Raw genomic sequence first — 15,274 nt, 5'->3', positions numbered from 1 at the left:
GTCCCAATTGTGTTCGGACGGAGACGAGTTGACGTCACCTTGAGGACTAGAGATTCAACAACGATGCAAATTATGAACAAGATGGCCATTCAGCTTTAAAGCTTTAGATCTGACCCTGAAGATATACAAATATTTAAGAAGTTACTGAATGTCTCTGATTGAAAGTAGTAAAGGTGAATGTTATAGTTATTCACTGACAGTGGCTGAGATTTCTTAACCTCTGATTACGATGAAAAAAACAAACCACTCCTATATTCTTTCCTATTTTGCAGATTCATAGATGTTTTCTGTGGCCCTCAGGCAGATTTTCTTTTAGTGATTCGATGTCCAGTACAGCAGCTAAAGCTTGTAATGCAGCCATCAGCAGAATATTTATAACACAAGAACCACAAAATTGCTCCTCTTGAGCAAAAAAAAAAACATGAAGCAATTAAACAAATTTGGAAACAAAACCCAGACAAATTGCTATCCTCAACTTGATATCTTTCATACTATACTGTATGATATAGTAAAAGATCAACACAAGCTGCAAACGCTGATCCCTTTGTGTGTGTGTTCATGTGTGCGTTTACCAGACAGAAGTGTCCAGCTCATGGCTGGAGGGCTGGCAATAATCCAGCTGTGCAAACAGAGGGAAGAGGACCTGCACGCCCCCAATCGAGTGTATGCCACTCTGGATGGAGTGAGTCACCACAGCCTTCACATCCTACCAAAACAAACACACACAAGGCCACATTCATTTGCATATGGGTCATACACACATTTCCTGCAATAATGACAGTGATGAAAACTAGATGCATGTTTTCATATAAGAGTATGGCTTAAGCTGGTCATCTGGATTTTCTCTAGGTAGTGTTGAAAAATTCTGAGGTGGATCCTGACCACTACTGGCAAAATGTTTTTATGGAATAGCTATCAAATAAATATTTGTTCGAATGTTATTCCAGATTCTAGGGGTAGGCTTTTATGGTGAAGCAGTCATGTAATCTGACTTAAATTATGATTACACTTTTTTGTTTTTTAGCTGCAACGCCTTTTTTTCAGAGACTGAGCCACTTTGACAGAGGTCTGCACTCTCAGATTGTTGTTTAGTTGGATGATGCGACACAAATGGCGGCTTGGAAAAACTTTTTCCTCTCTATAGGATTGGAATTTTCAAGCATGGCACATAAAAGGAGAAAATATAGGTCACATATTCATTCATATTTCACACTGAGTATATGCGTGGTGGGGGAGCACATGTGGGGCAACAAAAGCACCCTAACAAAGGAAGTAAGGAATTTTCTTTGACGACGGGACATGAGAGGGAATGCAATTAGTGCTTGAGAAAAGACCTCAAAATGATAGAAGAAACAGTTTTGCGTAATGTGTGCGTGCGTGTTTGTGTTTACGCTGTGTGTGTGTGTGTGTGTGTGTGTGTGTTTTTATATGGAAACTTCAACATTTTCTTCTAACAGGAAAAATGCACAATTACTTGAATGAAGATCCAAATTAAATATCAGTCCCCGAGAAGGCTAATTCCATAATTAGAGCACCAGGAAGGCATTTTTCAGCAGCTGCAGCAGCCTGACTGGCGCAACACATTTGAACCATTGACCTAATGAGGCTATTAAAATGAAAAGACGCCAATTGGGCCACTTTAATTATCACGGAGGAACAAAGAAAGAGTAATATGCGGTACAAATGGAGCAGAGAGAAGGAAAGAGCAGGCATGCAGATGGTGAATGAATGTGTGCCAACATTGCTTTAACAGCAGTGGAGCATGGTGACTCCAGGTTAAATTTAAATAATATCCCTTTCAAATCCTAAGAGAACAGCTATCGCTTTCTGTCCGAGTGGAATGTTAAATTAAAGGTGCAATTACCTGCAGCATGAGCGCGTGAGGTGAATGGACAAAAATGGAGGCGTTGTCCTTGGGGGAGGACTCAAGGCAGAGCTGGGCGTCTGTGGCGCGGGGGTTATAGGTGAAGGCGATGCTAGAGGACAGTTTGCCGTCATACAGTAAGGTCTTATGATGCTCTGCAAACAGCAAGTCACTCTCAGCCTTGTACTTGAATGTGCCCTGAAAATAAGGAAAAAGAAGGGATCACAGTTGATGAACTAAGGAGCATGACACAAATGCCTTAATAAAGTAGCACAAGGATGCATGCTTCTTTTTTTTTTTGGTAGTGTATTTCATTGAATTTATGCAGATGTATCAGGGTTTGGGTTGTGTATCGGTACAAACTCTCCTGCACATCACTGGATTTATTCGTTCTAACCTGGTAGCCCGGACCCAGCTGATAGATAGCAAAGATCTGAGCAGCGCTGAGAGCCTCTCCAAACAGGTAAACTGCTCCCATCTGTCCGCAGAACACTCGGTTGACATCTGCTGTCTCAGACGATCCCAGGAAACACTTGTCAAACGTCTGCAACAGACAGGGTGCAAAAAGAAGGTGTGTGTGTCGGTAGGAAGGATTTTTTTCAAGAAAAGAGGAAAGAGGAACAGAAATAGAAAATTAAAATTAAAAATAAAATGAGCGATGGAGGCTTGAAGGAAGAGAAGAAAGCTTTGAGACATGAAGGAAGCATGAATAAACCAAAAATAGCCACAAAGGTGCATCATCACTAAATATATCACAACATACAGCCCTCAAGATATCAGCATATTTCCTCTAACGCGATATTTCATCTTCCTCTGGTCATCATCAGAGTGCTGAGACCAATGAGAGCACATCTCAATCAGGCTGCTGATTTGCTTTCTGACATGCTGACCCATCTGAGGATAATTATACACAGTGGAAGTATTTTCATTCTTTACAATAACTTGATTTAAGAAACTCGCATCTCAGCATGACAAAAGGCCGCACTGCAGACCACCACCTTCATGCTGTGAGTTCATACACTGATGCGTGAGATGTGCACGGGGTGTCTATATATGATATAAATGATATATCACATTCCACAGCAGCTACAGTGATGAAGATGTTTACACCCATCCTCCCCGTGTTGTGACTGTGAAATATCTCTGCAAAAACAAAAAGTCATGAGAGGCTGGATTGCTTTTCAGCTTTTGGATTATATATGATTTGCTCTGAAATTGACATCTGGTAAAAGGAACCAACACGCCCAACTCTGATGTCGACAGTAGGTTGATATGTAAGTGTAAAATCCAGGGGCCATGAAGTAATATTTGTGGTCAGTGAATACACACAGAACACATACAAAAGTCCAACAAGATAAAGATAACTATATATTTCAAATATATATATTGTTCCCAGCCTTTATGCTAAGTAAATCAGCTACTGGTTTTACCTTAATGGTGACTGTGTTTCTCCCAGTTTATTTTTATCTGACGACCTGGGAATAAACCTCAACGTTCAACAGTTTCTCTCCTTGTCAATCCTACCCGTATCCTACCCGTAACCCCAACTTCTAAAACTGTATTTTCCATACAGACATAAGACATGTAGAAGTTATATTTGATCAAACCTCGTGCAATATAAGTGCATTTCCAAATCCTAATTTTCCAGATGGCTATTTGTGAAAAAAAATAATTATTTTGCTTCTACTTACGTCGCTGGTGTTGACAAACCAGGCGATGTCTCCATAGGAAGCGAGTTCCCCGTTCACATAACAGCTGATCTCACTGTTTTTCCAGCGGTTGTAGACGTGAACAAGAGTCACCATGTACCACTGCAACACCAAAAAGAAGCCATGTGTCACCACAGAAATCTTGCTACTGCGTGTTTACACTCATCTAATTAATTAAATTGACTAGCACTGAAGCCACAAGCACATTTCTGATTTTCTCCACATCCTTACGGTCAATGAATGCATCACCGTGAAACCACTTTCTTCTATAGAGTTAAATATAAGATAAAATGAGTCCTCTCGAGATTCATTGTTAAGTCGAGTCTTCTACATGTGCCTGGAAGGGACTGTGTTTTGGATAATCCGGGACTCCCATTGCCCTCATTCCTTCTTCTAGATTTGCTTCTCCCTAGAGTCAGGTAACTTTTTCTTTTTTCGTACAGCAAAGTCTAGATTTACTGTGTGAGACCATGTGTGTTTGTGTCCTTGCATGTGATGGCTGATGTGTGAAATGCAATTCCTAAGAAAGAAACATTTCCAGGATAGTTGGAGTTTTTTTTAAGTGCTTTAATATTTAATTTGTATGGGTTACCACACCAGGTTTTGTTTTCTTTGTACCTTCTGCGGTTTGAAGTCGTACTTCACACAGTGCTGATATCCTTTCCCCTTGGACTTTAATGAGGTCACTATCAAACAGCCGCCCACAAAGTGGGCAGAGTAACCCAGGCCTTTACTAGTGCGGAAACTGGAAAATAAAATGAAAGGAGAACACAGACAGACCGTTTTAGCTTCCGAGTAAAGATGTACACTTTATTCTTAATTATATTCAAGGGCAACAAATCAAATGAAAAAGGGTTTCAAAAGCAAACAATCATTCCCTAAGTTCAAAGGCTCTGCCCATCGTTCTCTGAGTCCTGTCGAGACAGGCCCCGCTGCATTTGATTTAGTGAAGTAATCTCTTTTTAGAAGAGCCCCAGTGCTTAAGAGGAGCTCCCATTAAAGATTCTCTCAAACAACGCTTCGGTCATCCGCCTTGGTTATCATTTTCACAGAAATTCAACAGATCCATGATGTATAAATTAGATTTCTGACAGAAATGAATTATCGGAGTGAAAAAGGAGATGATCCGAAGGCTTGAGTCAGTCACTCCTCTGAGAGGGAAGAGGAAAGGAGGAGGGGAAGCACGACCGTCTTTCATCCGATTCAAACATACATCTTTGGATCAAACCAAATTTTATGAATTCCACGCCAAGCAAAGGATCAAAAGTTTAGGTGGGCCGGTGAGAACTGGTACCGTTACTCACCAATACAGGTACGGCTTGTCTTTGTCGACATTGATGTTGTTGATGGGATCCATGCGGAGCCAGGTATGGAATGTAAAACCGCTCTGGTATGGCCATTTCGCAATAGGAGGCAAAGCTATGGCCTGTTAGTGAAGACATAAAAGCAGAAAGAATATGAAGTAACACCAGTGAAACAGTTCACATTCTGGTGGAGGGTTGATTTCTTTTGTAACTGGAAGACCTTCTGCTCTTGTGCTGAACCAGCAGCCCAACCTAAGCCACCTCAAGTAAAGCCAGTCAGCTCATTATCTCCATGCAAACACCCAGGGGGGGTGTTTTTTTGTTTTGCTGTGCAGGATTGAGTGTTACGTGGTTTACTCACAGCTGCGTTTTTCCCTGGGAAGCTGAAAAAGGAGTCTGGGCCAGTCCTGTGAGCCATGTACTTCAGAACTGACAGTAGCTTCACTGCATAGCGAGGCTTAGGAAGACAGACAGAAACACACGGGGATCGCTTCAGACAGATGACAGCGTTGATGTCTAAACAGGAAACGACTGACCTGACAGAATTATCAGACTAACTCAGACATTTTAATCAGCAACACACTATGATTTATCATATATCTACATATAGCAGTCCTGGATCCAGGACCGCTGTGGAGTGAACGTCTGGTTTAAAAAACATTTATTTTGTCAGTGCGATGAGAACGCTGGCCTATGGGACAGCAGCAGTCGAAGCGCCGTTCACACATTCCTCACGCCAATCCCAGACAACCGAGACAGACCACCGTGGCGTGACTCGCACTCACCCACTGGCCTTTCTCTCCTTGCAGTTTGCTGAAGAAAAGCTTCAGCTCTTTCACCGTGATGCTGTAGCTGGCCAGCACACCCAACATGTCCACCAGCAGCTCTGCAAGACACACAACCACACGGCGGACATTAATTAATATAATCTGAATATGATCTGATGCGCTTAAAATACATGAGGGATACAGGAATTTTTTTTTTTAAACATATTTCCATTTGAGGCAAAATTCAAAGGACACTCTGGGAGTTTCAGCTACCGCGTCGTCTTATTTATCAGACATTGCAGACTCCAAATATTTAAATGTAATACATAAATGTAGATAAATTACAACTAATCCAACTAACAAATGAACAGACAAATATTTGCAGTGAATATTATTTTAACAATGGCTTCAGCTGAGTCGAGGCACCGCTGGGTGATATCACCCTTGCTTGATCGCACAAACCCTCCAGGCCAGCGTTGTTCTAGCCAGCAATAATTCACTGGGCCGAATAATGTAGGATTAATTCAAACTCATTTTCAGATGGGCAACAGACTAGAATGGGACTCAGGAGACAGCGTACTCAATGATTGTCTGTTTTCGCTGCAGTGTAATTGACAGCGTGTGTGAACAATGGAGGACGGAGCCGTGAGGTTACCGTAAATAAGGGGGATTGGATGGAAAAGTTTAAGATTGGAATCATTGTCTGTAACACTCCTTTGATTCCAAAAGGCTGAGTTTCCTCCCCCCGCCATACAAAGGTCAAAGCGAAGGCTCCGAAAAAAAATCATCTCCTCTGGAGGTGAGGAGGATCCAGCGTCCTGGTTGACCACAGTTCAGCGGTAATTACCATCACCGGGGATTTTAACCGGATGTCTATTTTCTTTCCTACACAGTCGTGCAGTCTTGTGGTAAAATAACTGAAAGATTGCTAACATTTCCAATCAGCTTTGTCAGTACCTGCAATCATGCTGTCGGTGGTGGATATACGCTGGAGCACCTGCTGGATGAGCCCCACGTCGGTGCAGGCCTGCAGGTTGCGGAGGCTCTTCTTGAGAATGGCAGTGAAGATGCTCCAGACCTCGGCCTGACAGGTGGGATCGCACTTGTCCAGCATCTCCACCATGCACACAATGCTCTCCGGTTCCTGGATGATGAAGTTCATCTCAAGGTCGAACTGACCGCCGACCAGCTGAAGCAGGGGAGTGGCAAGGAGGTGAAAAGAGGAGAAATAGACGACAAAGAAAGAAGAGACGTTTAGATTTAGTTCAAACCTCTTGTTTTTTTTCCCGTTGGTCTATTATTAGATTTCAAGACATTTGCAAATTGTTTGAAAAGATACCAGCCACTTTCACAGTCTGCTGTGGGGAGAGAGGGTCATTGATATTTAAATTTCTTGCATTCTTTCATGTGATAAAGCTGCTCTATTTTATAAAAAGGCTACGATACGACGCAAAGATTATAAAAGAAAAAGTGGAAAAGATATCAGGAATCAAATTATCTCTCTACTGAATCCGAAGTGTAACGTTTCACTAAGCAGCCTCAGCAGTGTTCTCCAGCCACTAGTGGGGGGATGCTTGTCCTCTAGCACAGGAGTAATGGTCTTTGTGTGTGGGAAATAAATTCTATGAGCCATAAATGTCGTAATATGTCATTTCTTAATAGTTGTGATGATGTTTTTAGTATTGGACCCTGCCTAATGGAAAAAGATAAAGAAAATAACATTGTTGATGTCAAATTAATATTGTGAATAAGGTTGTCATGTTTGTGACAGGAGGGGGAAAAAATGAACATGTGATAGTGGAATACCACCGCGAGACAATCTGGATGTGGAAACAGTGTGATTTGGTACTGGGAGTGGAAACTGTCCCGTTAAAATGAGTGAGGTCAGATTAACTGGGACGAGGCAACGCAACAGCCTTGAGATGGGAGATGATTACCACACACACACAGCGCGCACACACACACACACACACACACACCTACTGTCCCTTTAACCTCTTCTCGTAAACGTCTGTACGTGTCAACAGAGCAATGATTCCATCAATGACCTTAAACTGACTGATTCCATTGATAAAGATATAAAAGCAACAAAAACTCATTCAAGATGATAAAACAAAAAATATTTCTTTCCAGAATTTGACATATTTCCTTTAATTGCCCAATAATTTCATCATAGCATCACCTACAGGACAATATACAGTATGTCCTACAAATGTATATTTCAACATTTGAGGTGAGCAAAACAACCGGAGATATTCCAATAACTAGGATTCAATGGATTATCCACAAAGCAGATTTATTTCAAAGAACCGAAAACTTTGACAGCTGATTTTTTTTTTTTACGTCAGTTTTAAGTGCTCTGATCATTAGAGATGAAACGTCCTTTGATACGTTGGTGTTGATATCATTACAGGGAGCCACCAATTACAATACCACATTCACCAATTACTGATCCTTAACAACCAGTTTCATTATCTCAGCAAGTCGCTGATGAGTCGCCCACCTCTCTATTGCAGGAAATTGCGGATATCTGGAAAGAGCCAGAGCACCAACACAGAGAAGATGCATGGATAACTGGGCTGAAACTTTAAATGGTGCTTCAAACAAAATATGGCCAAGAGCATTCGGTGTAAACACACTGTAAGATGCTACCATTTAATCAGCTGAGATCATTTGGACACTGATGCAAATGAAAAACTCCTCTGCTGTAGCTGAGCAAGACATTTAATGTGTCTGTCGGGGCGTGACAAAGAGGTTTACGACATTTCAATATCTCAAATTGTTCAATTCAATCATTTACGTCGCGCTTTTTCAGGAGGAGACTAAAAGGAGGGTCCATCCTCCGAGTTTTGCAGTCGACGCTGCCATGAAGCCAGCGTCTTTATTGCAGGTAGACACCAGATCCCAGGGTGGGTAACGTAGCCTGCCTGTGCTCCCTTGAGGCCTGCCTGAATTAATCATGGCTGAGCAGCCAAGCAGCCACTGGGCAGTAACAAAAAGCACAAACAGGCCTCTATGGTCTCTATGGAAGGAAAACTCTAGCGGATGCCAGGTATGCCACAACTGCACCTCACATCGGTTAAACTTGTATTTCAGGTTGCTTGATAGCCAGACCAGTGAAGGCATTTAAACAAACATTTCTGCCACATGCATGCAACCAAATCAGAACAAAATGTGTTATTTTTCATGGCAACTATGAAGAATGCTTGAAAATGCTTTAAAAAATGTTTAGAAACTTCAGGAGTTACTTCAGCAACTCAACATTTTCAATTTGCGATAAAGAAAACAGATGATGAAAAATGAAAGACATCAACTTTATCGTGTGTAAAGCACCGCATGGTATGGAAAAAGAATGTATTAGAGTTACAGGTGCTTACTTTTGTCGTCTTGTCATCACAACTATATTCATATACAGCAAACATGCACCACTTTCATTTTATAACCTGGGAAACCAGTCACGCAAAGGACATTATTGTGGTCTGAGTCCCTCGACTCCAATGAGAAACCATGGAGTTAAATATGAAACTGAGAATTGAGAAGTACAGAACTATTATTTGCTGGAGCTATCTGAGGATTGAGCATGTCAAAAATGTCTAAATTCATTGCATGAGGCCAAAGTGATGCAACAAATGATGGACACTTTGCAGCAAAGGTGAGGAAATTACCCAGCCAGAAGAAACGAGCAGAACCATTGATGCTGCCAAGCCACGGCTGCAGGGGGAGACCCTGCATCCACTGGGTCAGTGTGTGTGTGTGTGTGTGTGTGTGTGTGTGTGCGTGTGTGTCTAGTACGTAGAATCCAGTAATTTGCTGCAGGAAATGGAACCAGATAGAAATAAGAATGCCTGCAATGAATTGCAGATCTCTTATCTGTCAGAATGCAGTAACTCTAACGCTTGTCAGTTTAGACAATGATCTGATGCTTCACTCATTTCATTCAAGTACCAGCAAGAATTATTTTTATAACCCAACCAGTTCAGAGTTAAATCAGCCTGAACCAAAAGATTGTAAATGTGCTCGTTTTTTTCATTTTAATGTGTTTTATCACGGTTTTCAATCCAATTTAAAATGAACCGTGGTGACAAAATGCACAACAAATGGGCCGTCAGAGTGACCACGCTTTCACCACACATCAGTGTCCTACTTTTCCAACAGCCCTTCCGACTAGCTTGCTCTTAATGAGTCATCTTGTCAAACCGATGGGGGTTTGGTTTATTCTTCCATGAGAACCCCCCCACACACACACACACACTGTAAAAGCCGAAACATCCATCACGCTGAACCAAAACACGACTTGAGATACGGCATCCTATAAGCCTGCTGTGAAAATATTGTGAATGTTGAAATGTAATGCAGATATAGTGAGGGGGGTAGGGAGGTCTGCTCAATCAGCTCTTGTTCTAACGCTAATGTGAGGGAATGAGCTTCTTGTGAAATAAAAGCATTCTGTCACGCAAAGATCATATCAGATGAAGACATTTTCACTACAGGACCTTTTAAAACTGGACAAATATTTATATTTCCTGGTTACATATCTTTATTTTATTTTTTTTATTTATTAAATACCAGGCCATGAAACTACTGTATACCAATATTTTTTCTTCAGCAAATTATTTGATCAAATTAAAGAAACAAAAAAAACTCTTCATATAATTAGAGAGGACTATCATTTCAACGGCCACTTAAATGATAGCGAAACGCGGGAGTCCGCCCACTTCCAATGTAGACAAATACTTGGTGGAGTGTTTCCAATTGAAATTCCGTTTTAATTGATGACTAAGTTACTACCTGCAGAAGGTACTTATAGCTCTTGAAAAGGATAAACCAACATGCAAAACAGCTTTAACCCTGAGCATAAGTATTCACAGTTGTTTTGGACATTTTTAATCACGCCGTCACCCAGTCTCCCTCAATTCTACCATCATTTACAACCAAGCCATGAAAGTGAAGGAGAACAGTAGGTTACTAGCATTTTTACAGTCTTGGTAAACTAATTGCAAATATTCAACAAACATCTACATCACTTCACAGGGATGAGGTGGCCACTCCACTGTCGTCAAAGAAAGGCTAGAGAGGCCAAGTGGTGACAATTATACCAAGCAGCGACCGTGAAAAACATGGGTTCAATGTTGTTTTTCATTTGTACACTCCAACACCACTTCATTTGGCACCAACTTGTCTGATTTAATTTCATCTAAGAGAAATTATGCTTACATGATGCTAATAATGTTTTATTTTTCGTTGGTACTGTCAGAAGAATTCTACTTTTTTTACTACTGGGGTTGAAATGACTAGTGTTTCAACTACATTTTCCCTCTCACGTACATCAAACTGGCAGGACACCACTGAAGGAAGACTTGATAGTGTAACTTTAACTGCTAAAAGATTCATAGCTTTTTACACATTCTTGTGAAATAACTAAATTTAAAAAATATAAAATGTAAAATTCTTAAAATGAATCATCTGGTAGAGTACCTTCTTTTCTATGTCACCTTCCTTCCATTATGAAGAAAAAATGATGACAGGGGACAGGTAGGTGTATGTGTGTGTGTGGGGGGGGGTGTTTTAATAGCTTGATTTCTAAAAATATCTTCCAAAAGGGCAATATGCCAAGTCTTTGTTCTAAAACAAAGGCTGACAGTCATTTTTACACCACATTAAATGGATGCCTCGTGTTTTTTAGCCTGACAACACGGCTTTTGTAAAACACGCAGAAAACGGTCGATAATATGTGGATATAATTGGGAGGCATGACCCCATACTGTTTTGAATTAATTTAAATTGAATTTTTCCATTCAAGTGCACATCATTGATCTTATATTATGCAATCTGCAAAGTTTAATGAGAGAAACGGAGACCATTAAGGAGAAGAAAAAAAAGAAAGCAGCTACGTAATTAGGTCCAGTTGAGCAACATGAAAAAAAAAGGTAATTCATTCTTTTACAGCCATGCCGCTCATCCTTCATTTTCTCTTGGTGACTCCATTGTGAGCATAAGTATCAGCATCCTGCAGGAGCCCTCTGGTTATAATTCTACAATCCTCTAAAAAAAATTTTTTTTTAAAACTGTGCAAAAGTCTCCATCACACTCCAATCCAGGAATCGGCCCCAGAGGACAGAAGAATCACAAATGGTGTCAGCCAACACACAAAAAGGTGGTTCACAGTTTAACGACACTCTGTAGCAACCACTAAAAGCACTTTAACCAACATGCCATAAAGTAGGAAGCTTTTAATGAGGGGGGGGGGGGGTCGATATTCAGGGAGCTGCGACTGGAACAAAACGGAAAAGGTTTGTCAGGAAATTCTCATTAGGAATCAGATTCCTGACTTCAGGACTCAACCAGAACAAGAACGACAGATTTAAGATGTCTGCTGCTGGAATGTAATATTTAAAAAAAACCACACAAAACGAGGAGATCTATCGACATCTTGGCTTTCTGCTACAGGAAATCTTTAATATGGGCTCCGTCTGGAATAAGATGTTCAGAATTAAGTCAATTCATTCTGAGGAAAATGTCTTCTCTGTTACTGTGAAGTGACAGAGAGCAGACATGGAAATGGATGCTTTGATTATGAAGTAAACAAAGAATTTTACAGTTTGGGAGGGAGGTCAACAAGAACATAAATATTGGTGACCCACCTTTTAAAAATAACTACCGTAGATATATAGTGTTTGTTCAATATATTGTTTAGGCTTCTGTTTACGCGGCAGCGTGGCACAACATCTTAACAATTTCCTGTGGTAAACCCTGATTGTTGGGGGGGGGGGTGCCAGGAAATAGTGGGCTGCATATCCAAACGCTGTTGTTCCACTCCAAGCTGCTTCCTGGGGTTTATACACAACTGTCACCGGAGCTTCCGCTGTCGCTGGTTAACACAGATCAAGAGTTCACTGGGATTTTTGGTGTGATGTTGTGTCACATTTATATTAAAAAAATAAAACAAAACTGCATTGTACAACATATCTATACCAAAATCTCTAACGCTGAGATTTTCTCAAACTTTCAAAGGTCTGTCAAGGACTTAAGAACCTCTTCTAGTGCCAAGCAGACAATGAAACAATTACCTGGTAACAGCTGTTGTGCAACATGTCGTTCTGTGTCGATCTATAACCACTATGTTCTTTCACAAATCTAGTCATCATGGTGTTACAGACGTGCGGTTTCATGCAGGATGTTGTTAGGGATGTGGAGAAGAGATATACATTCATTCATTTGTTTCATTCATGAGATCACTGCTGTTAGCTTCACTTGCTACATTACTGTTTTCATTTATGAAAAAACACATTTTAGTTTATCAGTTTGGAACCAAACGTCCATGCCTTTCCTATCCAGCTCACTCATTACTAAAGAGAGAGAAATGTCTTCTCCAAACTCCTGGCAGATGATCAAACATTTGAGTTTGGATTTCACTGCCTTTGACTTACCGTCATATCCAAACAAGCTCATTAATTTTCACTGTGTACATTCTTCTGTCTTCCAAACCCTCTCCTCATCCTCCTCTTGCTCCTCCTGAAGGGTTCCAGACAGAAGAACTTCATAATTAACATTAGCTTTACAATTTCACCAGACATCTGAACAGTTTCAAAATGTAGGTGAAATTACCCAACATTACTGTCAAAACAGATCGGAAAGAGGTGGTTGAAGTTTTTCTGATTTCAGCAGGCAAAAAAAGAAGCCTTTTGAATTCAGTTGTTTTCACAGCTGGTGTTACAACACCACAGCACTCAGGAGGAAGTGGAGTTTCATGCCATGGTTTTTGAATCAATGCAGATTTATGGGTTTGACTTTTTGACAAAAAAAGTTAAAACTAATTAACCTGCATTGGCAGAAATTAAACATAACAGTTTAGAGAGCCAGAAACTACGATGCAGGAGAAAGATCACTGCATTAACACTGAATGCTAATGGATGTTTGCAAAAAAACCACAAAAAAAACAGACGAAACGGAATCTTTATACAAATTTGCAAATATTGTCACATTTGCTTGTTCGTTTGCATTATTCATTTATGCACTGCTTGTATCCTGGGCAGGTTGGGTTGAGGCCTTGGCAACAGATGACTTTATGATGCAGACAGCGTCAAACCAGGCAAACATCTATGGGTCGTTACAATCGACAGGCTCACACTGAACATACAGGCTTCAATGGTTTATCTGTAGGGTATATTTCTATTTCGTTCACAATAATAGATTCATAATTGAAGTTCTTCTTAGCTATGCAGTCACCTAGCCTTGACATGCATCCTTTCATAAAACTTAGGCATGATGTGATGTTAGCCAGATCGATTAATTGGATGTGACGTTCAGCCAAAGCCATCACATTAATGCTGAAAAAAACCTCTCTCTCACAACAATGTAAAACAAACTCATTGATATTCAATGACTTCTTTATAAATTCTGCTGTTAAACATATTTTAGCATCCACAAAACACCCAGTCATGGCAGAAAGTTATAGTGTTGGGCCATCTTGTCTATGATGTATACGACACAACTAAATTAAAAGGCTGCAGTGCTTCTGGAGATGTGTCTCACCTCAACAGAAAGCAATTTCAATGTGACAAATCTGCATGTACATACTACCTTAACGAAGAACGTGGGATTTGGGAAAGCTGAGGATCCCTTGGAGGGGAACAATCTGCAGTTCCATCTCAACGCTGATATAGAGGAATACGCCACAGGTGAGGCAGAAAAGACTGTTTGCTCAGGTAGGAAATGAGAAAGAATCCCTGAAAGGTCTCGGTTGTGTCAGTATTCAACAACAGTTCTGTTAAACAAACGTTGATTTGTTTGCAGTGAAACAAATAAATGAAATCATAAAGTTAAGAGCAGAGCAGGTTCTCTAGAGTTTAATGGGCCATGACTCCATCTGCAGCGTCCCTTTGGGAAACGAACAGCACATTAAGGCCTAACCAAAGGACTTAATTCAGAAACATCATCAAATAATAGCTCTTAAATCTCTTCATGCCATTCTTCCCGGACCATAAGGAACTTCATAGTAACTGCATATACTGTAGACATATATGAGTCAGTTGTATCAAGGAGGACACCGTAAGCAGAAGAGAACTTTGCACTGCTGACTGGAAACTGTTTACTATTACACAGACCTGGTGAAACGTAACTACGTCTTCTCCTTTCGGCTTTTCCCTTCAGGGGTCGCCACAGAGAATCAGTTGCCTCAAAGTTACTAAACTGAATTAATTTGATTAAAGAGGTAATGTGCCATCACTTTAGAGAAATTAGAGAATAATACCTCTTGCGATGCTCTTTGGAAAAACAAAAGTTTTAATGAAATAGAATTGAATTTGATTGAATATAAAAGGCGCAATTTGGGAGGATGGTGGTATAAAACACTGAAAATGAAAAGATACGTGTGACACTCTATATTAAACCTGTTAAAATCTTTAATTAGCCCTCTTAACAATTATATTTCGTTTAGTTTTCCCTTAAGACGTCTTAACGTTCACATCTTTCTGTTATCCCGACACTAAAATTTGGCTCACAGGCAAACACAATTAACATATCATTAAAATCCCCACTGTGAGGAGAAGATGGGAGGACAGAAGGTTAATTCTGCCTCCTGTTTAGTCAAGAGCTCTGCTCTTGTGTTCCAACATGTCAATTTAACCACGG

At 40.5% G+C, this 15,274-nt stretch overlaps 1 protein-coding gene across 4 annotated transcripts in view; it reads right to left on the bottom strand.

The window, feature by feature from the left end:
* The window catches only part of lrba (LPS-responsive vesicle trafficking, beach and anchor containing), a 150,113-nt gene that overhangs the window by 128,737 nt on the left and 6,102 nt on the right, over nt 1–15,274 (bottom strand). For all 4 annotated transcript variants that reach the window (XM_068320696.1, XM_068320700.1, XM_068320699.1 and 1 more), the window contains exons 2-10: nt 6,602–6,833; nt 5,663–5,763; nt 5,239–5,334; nt 4,878–4,999; nt 4,192–4,318; nt 3,556–3,675; nt 2,262–2,408; nt 1,865–2,062; nt 573–706 (exon numbers count right to left, since the gene is read on the bottom strand). In XM_068320696.1, coding sequence (XP_068176797.1) covers nt 573–706; nt 1,865–2,062; nt 2,262–2,408; nt 3,556–3,675; nt 4,192–4,318; nt 4,878–4,999; nt 5,239–5,334; nt 5,663–5,763; nt 6,602–6,833 — 1,277 coding nt within the window. The remainder of the gene's footprint in view (nt 1–572; nt 707–1,864; nt 2,063–2,261; nt 2,409–3,555; nt 3,676–4,191; nt 4,319–4,877; nt 5,000–5,238; nt 5,335–5,662; nt 5,764–6,601; nt 6,834–15,274) is intronic.

This window comes from Antennarius striatus, chromosome 8 (assembly GCF_040054535.1).
Source record: "Antennarius striatus isolate MH-2024 chromosome 8, ASM4005453v1, whole genome shotgun sequence".
In the NCBI taxonomy this organism is placed as follows: Eukaryota; Metazoa; Chordata; class Actinopteri; order Lophiiformes; family Antennariidae; genus Antennarius; species Antennarius striatus.
Note: the sequence above shows the minus strand (reverse complement) of the source record. Positions and strands in the feature narration are given on the sequence as shown.